The 11,663-nt window shown below is 34.8% G+C and overlaps 1 protein-coding gene across 1 annotated transcript in view; it reads right to left on the bottom strand.

The window, feature by feature from the left end:
- Positions 1-11,663, bottom strand: part of AP3B1 (adaptor related protein complex 3 subunit beta 1) — a 153,965-nt gene that overhangs the window by 43,002 nt on the left and 99,300 nt on the right. Inside the window, exons 21-22 of the mRNA XM_080362158.1 lie at positions 8,040-8,112; positions 7,190-7,296 (exon numbers count right to left, since the gene is read on the bottom strand). Coding sequence (XP_080218284.1) covers positions 7,190-7,296; positions 8,040-8,112 — 180 coding nt within the window. The remainder of the gene's footprint in view (positions 1-7,189; positions 7,297-8,039; positions 8,113-11,663) is intronic.

The following is an 11,663-nucleotide window of genomic DNA, read 5'->3' as shown; positions in this document are numbered from 1 at the left end:
TTGCATTGTTCTAATCCTGTATTATAAAGGCAGCTGCTTGCCTATCATTTGTACTTTCCTCGTTAATCCTGACTCAGTGAATTAACCTTTAATTACAGCCGTTAAAATTGAAATGAGCCTCTTGTCTGGCTGGGGCTGCCCCCTTCCAGTGCATGAGACTGATGAAAATTTTTAGGGTCAATGAATATGTCCCATGTCATGTCTGATAGATGCTAAAGATGTGAGGAGGTAAACGTTACCTTAGAAAGATGTGGCTGAAATTTTTAAGAGCCAGGTTTTATTGACAAAATAAAACAAAAATAAAGCTTTGATTACTGCTCTCTTCTATCTGAGCTATATAGCATAACACACATACAGACACACTCCATTTTACATACTTACCCACACTACAAATTTTAAAGAAAAACTTACAGACTCATCATCATGCATTACACACACCTTCTTTTAAGCACCTAGCACAAAGTCTGTTTACAGCAGTCCCATTTTAAGCAGTATAATGTATGTATTTTTCATGTTACAAAAGAAAAAAAAAATATTAAATTCTCTCATAGATCTAAGCATTTAATTCTCAAAAAAGTTGGACTCATTTTATGACAGTATTGACTTAACCAAAGGCAAAAAAAAGATCAAAGGTCTCATCACAGTAACTTATCTAAATGAGTTTCTTTTCTTGCAATAAACTGACCCCCAATTTAATTTCTATTTTATAAGTAGGATTTTAATATTGTAATTGCACTTTACTTTGCAATTTTAGCACTTTTATTTTTAAACACAATATTTGAATATTGGTTCGATCTTTTTCACTCCAAGATAACAAAACAGCGAAATAGCATTGAATCAAGAGCATTACTGTTAATCAAAGACCTGGCTACTCAGAATACAATATAATTAATATGCAAGTTGCTAACTAATTATACATTATATAATTATACATTTATGTAATTTAAAGCATACATAGTAAAGTCATATAACATATACATTATATATTTAAAGTATAAACAAAAGACCAATTCTGGAGAACATCTAGTATTAAACCACACAGTAATCTACTAAATCAGTGAGATTATACATAGTAATAATACAATATACCTCTCAGACTGGGCATACTATTATTTGTGCCAGCGTCTTGTATCAGAAACTTGTTTCTGGCTCAGAAGAAAGATCATGTTTGAACTTTCAAATTAAATTATCTAATTTATTTAAAAGAAAAGAAGTTGAATATTCTTAAGTGTAGAGCTTGCTAAGTATTACTGCATTTACTAAACACTTGAGGGTATTTTTAAGGCTTGAACACTAATAAACATAAACCAATAAACATAACCAATAATGATAAATGGATTTCTAATTAAAGAACAAATGCAAAATCACACCTGAAAAAATAGTGTCATAGCAGGTTGTTTTTTTTCAAGCTAACATATTTAGAAGTATGTGGAAACAATTTCTGAAAAGACATTATAAATTTCAAATACTTTATGTGACACATACACTGTTACCAATATAAGAACACCCTCTTATACAACAAATTTATATAAACACAGAAAAATGAAATTAAGTATGCAGGAGGTCTTTGTTTCATTCCTTCTTCTGTCTTGGCAACGGTTAATATCTGCTGATGAGCAGCTACATTCATTTGTAGATCTCCAAGTGCTTTCTCAAGGTAAGCATCATTATCCTCATTTTTCAGATGGAAAACTAAAAGATTAAGTTACTCCCTCCAGATCATGCAGCAAGTAGTAAGCCAAAAATAGAACTCATTTTCCATATGTAACACCCAGTTCTGTATCCACTGGACCACGCCACCTTCCCACAAGCATCAGTCACACCTAATCAGCTGCAAAGCTGAATTTTGGGTGGCACTAAGAGAAAGTTGCTTTTTAACTCTTAAATTTAAGACTATGACTTTTCAGTTACTTCGTAGGTGCAAACTTTTCCAGGCACCCTACTAACATGATATTTATTAAAACTGGTTTCAATTAAACCTATACGCTAGTTATAAATCTTGCAGAGCACAGAACAGGAAAAACTGGAGGCAAAGCAGATACTTTAAACTGTTCCACGTGGGGAAAGCACCATCTTCATGGTGTGAACTGTGGGGTTGTCCTATGCAGGGACACAAGTTGGAGTCAACGATCCTTTTGGGCCACTTCCAACTCAGGACTTTCTATGATTTTATGATTCTATGATCTTAAGAAACAAATCCAGAGAGAAAACTACACAGAACTACAAAAAAATATCTGCTCAATATGCAAGTGTGATCAAGAAGGCAAACAAGCTATAAGCATGCACTGGGGTAGGACACATGCAGACTATCTTGTGTCCAGCTTCCCCTTTTACCTCCCCCCAACAAAGCTTCCCAATTTCAATCTTTAGGTAAAAGGTTGGGCTTCAGAATAAGTATAATGAAAACATTTAATGCATAGGAAAAAACTTTCCTGTGATGCAACACCAAAAGGGTAAGATATTTCTTACAGTGAGCTGCAAAACAACAAATGGTAAACTATAAAAAAATAATAAAATTATATAAAGGATACAGTAAGTCTGTGTTATCCTAACACAAAACCACAGAAACGTGATAGAAGATAGGATGTGGCTAACACTGAAAACTGATTTAAAAGAAACATCTTTTGTCTGAGAAAAAAATTCAGAAGTGTCCTAGGAGGGACTGGATATATTTACAGAAAAGTAAAACTAGTTATTTAAAAAACAACGGTAGTTAATCAAAATTACTCTAAGAACACAGGCAGAAGAGTATCAAGAATCTAGTCAAACCATCGCATGCCATCCACTGCTATCATAAGTGACTGCACCACATCTCTTTCATTACATTAACAAGTGAATGCTTCTTCTGATACAGCCATTCCAGAGGTAAGAACTCAGACCAGAGGTTATACAAATCACAAATGTAGATAGTTTTATTAACAAAGCTCTGAATAAATAAAACTCATGAAGTTGAATGCAGACTAATAATTATTTAGCAGAACTATTACTCATTTCTCTACTGCAGGATTTCGCAAATTCTTAAGCACATCATGCTAACCTTTCCTACAAGTTGCATATCAGCACAGAGCCACAATATGATCCATTATTGCAATCCTTGTGTTCCCGGTACGTCTGAGAGGAGATCCTTCACACAGGAAAATAATATGCTTCAGATCAGTCTTAACATTTGCTATCGGGGAATTATAAACACCCTAAATGGACAAAGGAACCTAAGTAACATGAAAGTTTACCCTGTAAGGATCACCTCAACAACTTAAGAAATTTTGCATTAAGAAATTAAAATACCATTTAAGGTGTTATCCTGTTCTGAAAATATCTCTAGTTGAATATTGAGGGAGTTCATGTTTACTGTTTCTCAAGGAATTCTCTTAAGTGTGCTCAGTTTGAAATTAAATGTATTTTTCACCTGGTTTGACAGGCTTGCAGCTTGACCTTGACTTTTGTCAAAAGCTATTATTTCTGCTCTATGCATCACCACTCTAAAGAAGTTCTCAAAGTAGATCTCAGTCAAAAGTTCTGCAGGAAGACATGAGACAGGAAACAAGGTGATTTACTTCTCCCCTCCTAAACAGTTTGGGTGGAACTCAGAGTAGTAGGAAACAATAAAAACATATAATTGGTAATAAATACTATCAAGAGAACAGATAGAACATGCTGAATAAAACCTTAGTAAATAAAGCTGAATCACTTCCACAATTATACCATAATTCCATAAGCACAATAATTACTGGCAACACTAAATGGTTGCATCAAATATTTTTAAGTACCTCTTCACTACAAGAGATTTCCTGTTTTTGACACATGCTTTTATCATGAACTTCTGTTATAGACTCTTGACTTTTTCCCCAAATTATCCTCTCTTTGGGGCAGGGGAAATGATCTTCTCCCCTCAAACCCTACTTAACTGAGTCTATACATCCACATACTTTTTGCCCCATCCAATTGCTGCTACCGTCAGGGCTCATATCCAGCTGTCAGTTCTTCCTTGCATTAACACTGTTCTGAATCACAACAAATTTCTTGCCACCAATGCAGTATTTCCTTCTTATTAATTTTATTTTTAAAAGTGTGTGTCATTTTTACCAGTTAATTACCATATGCATCTTGCTCAGGGCTCAAGACATTTAGGAGAGCAGGTGCTTTTACACTTTTACCATCTAAAATCCTCATGAGAAAAGAACAGGTGGTTTAGCTTTTCTTTATCAGCTGTGTGACGGGTAGGAATAGATTATCACCCCCTCTTTGGTTTCTCTCTGATACCACAGTTCTCCTCTTCCTCCTCTCACCATTCCTGCTCAAAATATTAACTCCTGAAGCAGGTTATAACCCTCCCTGTCCTTATGTCGTCCATGAGTTTTGCTTTCAATTCTTCTCTTTTCAACTCTCCTCTCACTTTGGTCTGACTTCTCTTTTGTGGACACCCTGAAAAGCTCCATAGTAGCCTCTGGCAAACTCAGTTACCTGGCTTTGGTTGAGCCATCTGAACACGGACTACAGGTACCAGGGCAGAAGGATGCACAAGGATTTACTATGTTTTGCATCCAGATGGAAAAAAGTTGTCCATAAATTACCAGATAATATTGTTATTCCTGGAACAAACTATAATACGCATGTGTGCGTTTATATGAGGGGGAAATGTGCTATATGTAAACATGAATCATAAAAACAAATGAACCACAGGACAAAGCATCAGGTTGAGCACTTTAGTTTCTATTCAAGGATATTTTGGTTTTGTAGGTTTAAAGAGAACCATACCATTACTGTAAAACCATTCTTGTATTTATGCTTTCTGTAATGTTCAGCAGCTATGAATTTGGAGTTATAAGTTTCTAAAAGCTGTATCCAATTACAGTGCTGACTGATTTGAATAATACTCTGCCTGACAGATTCCAAGATAAGTGGCTGCTACATTTCTTTGATATTAGGGTCATATACTGTACTTATCTATTTTTACTCCATGCTCTCCATTGCCTAGTGATAAATTAATTTCTCACTGTTAGTTTGGCATGTGCCCTGCAGTTAAATTCATTTTCTTTCCCATTGAAGAAAGAAAAAGTTTTCTGAAGTATGACAACTATCCTCCTTATTTTTAGAAACAGTAATCACAGATTAAGTTCAAAATACTATTTTAAGAGGGCCATTCTCACATAAAGTCTTAAAAGCCATTTTTGTATTTCCATTTTTAGAAAATAATCTGATGGTGCTGAACAACATGTGACAATTACTTGCACACAAGACTTTTTACAATATATGGATATCATTTGAAAGAACAGGTTTTAACCTTAGGGTTTAATTTTTCTTCCCTCCTGATGCACAAAGCTCAGCAAAGGACCTCATGTACCTCTGCAATTATTGTCAATGACAAAAAAAGTTGAGAGTAGATCTGAAAAGAGAACACAGCCCAAAACATGTAACCACTATCCAGGCAGCAACAATCAGTTCTTGTGTGATTTGAGTTGTTTACGCAGCAGGGAGTATGACAAAATGTTCCGGGTTCTTTGCTGGTTACATGTTTTACCAGGAGCTCAGCAGTACCAAGAAAGAGGCACTTTGCAGAATCAGCCCTTTCGTGCAGAACTTCTTTCCCTGTTTAGCATACACCTTCGATCTCTTTCTATCTAACACCTCTATTTCATTGCAGCTACCTTCTGAAGAAAGGGAAGAAGCAATTTAGTAAACGCATAGTGGCAACCATGAGGAAAGCAGGTGTGAATGTGAGAGCGGAACATGTGTTCATGTTCTGTAGATGATGAAAGGACTAAAGACACTGGCAAACAGGGAGTGTTCTCAAGCATCCCATATTACTGATAGCTGTCTTTAACTTATCTTCAAAGATGGCAATTCTGAAGTAAAGCACAGAGACCAGACTCATTCTTAAGCTAACCCAGAGCCAGGAAAACAGATGCTTGCTTGTATTTTGAACTGTCAAAGCCATAAAGGATGGCAAAGATGCACTTGTGGTATTGCAATCCCAGGAATAACAACATAGTTGTAGTTAAATTCAGGCTTTTCACCTAACACTGTGTGCTACGCTGCAAAACAACATGGAAGGGATTTTCTGGCATTTTAAGACTGTGTGACACAAGAATGACTACACATCAGGTAAAGTGACTGCTTGTCCACAGATTGCTACCACTCTGCTTGAAATTCAAATTGCATCACAATTTTCTTAGATAAGGCTAGTATCCAACACTTATCTTAAAGTCTAACTTTTCAACAGCAAAATTTAAAGCCCGTGAATATGAAACTGAATCATCAGCTAAATATTCTATTTCTTGAGTCAAATCAGCACAAAGTACCTTACCAGTAATTATTAAAGTCACAGTGTAGGTTCTACATACCAGCCCCAGTAGAAACAAGGCTAGGCTAAAAAATGCCTGTGCCTCTGGTATTTTTTCTCATCACTCCCATCCACTTTCACAATGATAAGTATACCATGTTGTACTGCTGCAATTCCTTATTAAATTGTAAATTTAAATTGGAAATACAAAATTACTAAAGAAAAATGACCAAAAAGAATACAAACTACCATCCTTTCCCCAACAAACGAATGCCCTCTACCTTCCATGACTTTGCTAAGCTTAATTATACCTATAGTTTTGAGATTCCCTAATGGAAAGCGCTACAAAGCAGAAAGCGCTAACAGAATGAATCATGACATATACTGATACACCACTGATTGCAAATCTATACCCTTTTTATTTGCACCCAGGGGCTATGCTTCGTATACTCATGAAAAACTACTTCCAAGTAGTAAAGTATCATAATTGGAGGCATGTATGGTAAACAAACAGACTGAGGATTAACAGGTATGTGATTTTCTTGTAGTTTATTTTTGATAGTGTAGCAACCAGATGATTTGAAAGATTTGTATAGTTTGGATGCTTCATTTGTGAATTAAAGTTTCCCTCAGGCAGAGAAAAAGACAAACTGAAAGAGAAGGTTAAAAACCCTTGAAGGCATCCTTCTCAGACATGCAATACTCACACTTTTCTCAGAATGCTTCAGCACGTAATTATTACAGATCAAAAAAAGTTGCCAGACTTGTACATAAACCAGAATTTCATTCAAGACCTTTATGGGTGAAAGCACTTTAAAAAAAATCACTTTAATAACTGCCTCAAAACCACGTGAAATGCTTTAATTAAGACACCCCACACACCCATCCCACTTTTTCAAGGCTACTTACATCAATGACTGATGAACTTGAAAGACTTAATCCCTCTAGGTCAGCTGTTACACTTGGGGACAAAACAGCTGCTGTAGGAACTGCCACAGGAGTTGTCACAGGACAGACTAGAAGTAAAAAGGCAAGGGATACTTAACTTTTAAAAAATTTAAAATATTAGGAAGGAGAATGAGCTATTTTCATGACATGTAAAAAAGGTTTTACATCTTGATCTAGTTATTTCATCCTTGTATATATGTTTCTTAATAGCAGAAGATTTTTTTCAGACATAAAGCCCCAATACTCAATGCAAATGTAAATAAAATGGATATATGTATTGACTACAGTATTTACATTAAAAACATTTTGTCCTCTAACTCAACTCTAACATGCATTGCACCTATAGGAGTAAATTTGAAGAATGGTACTACAAAGCATAGCCAAAAAACAGTGCCAGCTCTGCCCTTCCCTTCCAAGATTACAATTTAATCTGTTCTCCAAAATTGTAATTTTTACTATCTTACTATAGTACTACAATTGGTTCATAGGTTGCACAGATGTTGTATAAATGACATTCATTGGCACCTGAGAAAATAAGCTCACTTTAAGAGAAAACAAGTCCAGACACACAAAAATTCTCAAAATTAATGTTTTACATACCAGTACATTCTAAATTTTGAAGCTATTTCTCAATTCTAAAACAAACAAAATCACATATTATGCATAAAAATAAGTCAATAATCTAAGCTGTTTGTCAGGAAGCTGGTACAATAAATGAACAGAATCAATGTTTCAGACATTTAAAATTCATTGAATTAACTGAATTGAATTTATGTCACAGGAAAAATGAGGCTTTAATCAAGATACTTACAGTCATCTAAATCTAAAAGATACACATCTTGTTTCTTTGGAGCTTTTCTATCTTGTACTGGTTTTTCTTCTTTCTGTCAAAATACACAAATATTTCCTCTTATACCATATCAGCAAAATAAAAGTCTTTAATACTTTTATGAAGCAAAGTGTATCTTCTTTGCTGAACAAAAAAGTATCTATTTTCAGGGGTCAGTACCTAGTGAGAAAGATTTTTTTGCACAGGTACGCTGAACCCAAACTCCACATTTGAGTTACATTTACTCCTCTAAAGCCCCTGTTTTTGTTTAATATAGTTACTGTTGATACTCAAAGAAAACTTTTGGTGACAGATCAGACATTTCTGTTGAGATCACTAAAACAGAGACAGAATAATTTTTTTGTGAAGACAAAAGTAACCTGGCAAACAGAATAATATTTAAACAAAATTTGTTTCGGTATAGCTAAACAAAAAGTTATAAACAAATCTAATAACAGCAAGTGTTGGTCACACTTACAGAGAATTTAGTTTGTCACAGCTCAATATGAATTCCCATTAGGTGGCTTAGTAAAAAGGACTGGTCTTTGGATGTAGCCAGAACCTGGACACATTACCCCTGGATGCACATCAGCCAGTTTATCACCATGCTATTCCCACCCTTTCTTAAGCATCCTTCATCTGGATCCACCGAAGAACCCTTTCTGCGTTTGCTCTCTCTGTCTCACTCAATGGGCAGAAGGCTTTGTCCCGCTTTCAGAGAATTTATCCACTGCCTTTAGACCTTAAGACATTGCTTGAAAGTATTTTAAATGTATTCTTTCCAGCAGACATACTTCTTTGAACCTTCTAGTTTACCAGTTTCTTCTTCAACAGCATGTGACAACAAATGCATATACATATATTAATGCATATACATATATTAATGCATATACATATATTATTCTTTTACCTTTTCTAATACATGAATAGGTCTAAATAAATCAGCAAAACTCTGTATGCCCATCCGGGTTTCAATTTCTTCAGCATTTCTTGTAAGTTGTCACAAACTCTTCAGGCAAACAGGATACAAATTCCTACAGGAGTGTGGAGCCCTGTCAGAAACTCAGTAGCTAGAATCACTTTATTTGACTATCATCAGAGAATAAAATGACCTGTCCTTTCTAAAGGGGCACTCCCTGTCTTCCAGTCTCTCAGCCCCATGGTCAGTTGCAAACAAACAATACTCCGGAGTCTACTTTTTTGCAACTGTTGGTTCTCTCCAAAGAACATGGAAGAAACTAGCTAATGTTCTCACTATTTGAAGTTGTTGATGTCAATGACTATCAGGCTTGACCTGGGCCAAAATGATATTGCTCATCATTTTCTTCCAACAAACCCAGGGCTCAAATAGACAGTAGTTGCTTATGTGATCCTTACAGAAGTGCTTTAGATATTTGGGGAGGAGAAGAATCTTGTGGGCAGAGAATAATAGAAGTTACTGTTTTAAAAATTATTTCAGTGCTCCTTATCTCTAAGGTATTCGAGTGTTCTGCAAATGCTGATTTATCCGAAACACAGAAGTTGACTGGACAAAGGAAATATTACAAAATATCTTTAAAATGGTGCTAATGTTATTCTATTCCTTATAAGCATTGTCCAGAATGATTAAGAGTATCTGCTTCAGGAGCTGCCCTCTTGAGTTCCCAGCTACCAGACTTCATTTTCTCTTCCAGTGTCATTACTGGCAAATCATTAAGCTTCTTCTGGCTATTTTTTTTTTAAATCTGTGAAATAAGGATAAAGAGTATACTTAATGAGCTACAGGTTCTACTTCAATGTCTATGAAGTATCAGAGGAAGAACTGCACAATAATTCTTTCAATGAATTCCAAGTCTTTTAATAGCATAATTTGATGAATATTTACCCCTGAATTTATATATTTTTTAAAAGAACTCTGAATTTCCAAACTGTTTCACTCCCTACTCCCACTTCTCCAGATGATACTGTTCTGTCTTAACCTTTTGAACCTTAATCATAGCTGATTTTTAGCTAGAGTTCTGTATTTGCTAATAATTCCAGTAGAGATGGGATTTCTCCATTTCCTTTTATTATGCAACCAATTAAAGTCTATGAAAAGTGGATCATCCACATGAGAGTCTACAGCAGAAGGATTCTGTATATGTTTCAGTTCTGCCAGTGGCAGCATTGCTAGGTGAACATGTTTAAAAAACTTAGGAGTCAGAGGCAAGAAAACCCTCTTACTGTTAATCTGTTTACTGAAGACAATTAAAATATGACATTTTATGTCACAAATAATACCAATAATATACTTCAGTTCGTTTTTTTCTGTTATTTATTTTGTTATTCTCAAGTAGTTACTAAGTACATACCACAAAGCTTGATATATAATTTTGTAAGATAAAATGCATTTCTGCACTGATACTATTTTGAATCTACTATATAATTAATCTTCTAAAATGAGGAAAAAACCCTTCAAGAGAATTTATTTCTTATACTTCAAAATAAAATAAAATAAAATAGCCCTAAGATAAGACACAAGCAAAGAATCATTACATCAAGGTAATGCCTGGTGAGAAAAACTTCCACTGCACACTTTGTCAGAACACTGTACCTAAGTGCATCACTTTACTGTAAAACCAAAACCAAACCAAAACCATACACAGAAAAAAAACCCAATCCTACCATCTGGGAAATGTAAAATCAGAAGCTAACTAAATCAAGACAAAGCTGATGTTACAGTATGGTCATATTTTATTTTCTACTTCAGTCAAGTATGTTAAGGTTAAGTAAATACTCAGCTACTTATATAAGTGTGCTTGTATGCAATATATACAAAACCACACAAATATTTTCTTACTTATACATATATTTCTATATATGTGTATATATATTAATTATGGGCAATTCTGTAGAAAACACTAAAGAAATCTATTTACAATGGTCTTGCCTATTACAAACATGACTATTTTTTAATTTGGGTTTTCCAAGAAAGGAAAATTGATTGGCTTTCTAGGAATAATAAATAGCCAATGACTGCAACAAATACTACCAACAGATATTTCTATTGAATGAAAAAAGCTTTGCATTCTAAATCAAGAGAATAAAAAGGCTCTGACATGTCTGGCATTCCTCTGTAAAATAATTTTTCATCTTTTTTTCTTAAAAACTAAGTCTACAATATAAACCAAACAGTTTCCTACCAGGATAGCCCACTATGGGAAAAGCAGAATACTAAACAAAGAAGTTAAGCTATATTCCATCAAACATTTCTCCATTTGCAATTCATCTTGGTAATAGAGATGGAACCTGGTAAATGCATATAGGACTTGAAGCAGGAGATTTCTCTTGCTCAATGCATAATTCATGTGCTCCGCCTGCAAAGTGTGTAAAATGAGAATTTCACACCGCAGCATGAGCCATGGAGCTGCAGAGAAAAGGCAGATGAAATCATATTTTGCTGTGCGAATTTTATTTCTTATCCTCCCAATATTTATACAAAACCATCATTGACAATCCAAATGCATTAACAGATCACCCACTGTTTCCATTGTGTTAGCACTTGAAAAGAGATCAGGCAGAAAGATAGACAATTTGTTTTTGTATATTTTTAAATAGTGGATCAGGTTTTTAACAGCTGAGTGACTG

This window comes from Nesoenas mayeri (genome assembly GCF_963082525.1).
Source record: "Nesoenas mayeri genome assembly, chromosome: Z".
Taxonomy (NCBI): domain Eukaryota; kingdom Metazoa; phylum Chordata; class Aves; order Columbiformes; family Columbidae; genus Nesoenas; species Nesoenas mayeri.
Note: the sequence above shows the minus strand (reverse complement) of the source record. Positions and strands in the feature narration are given on the sequence as shown.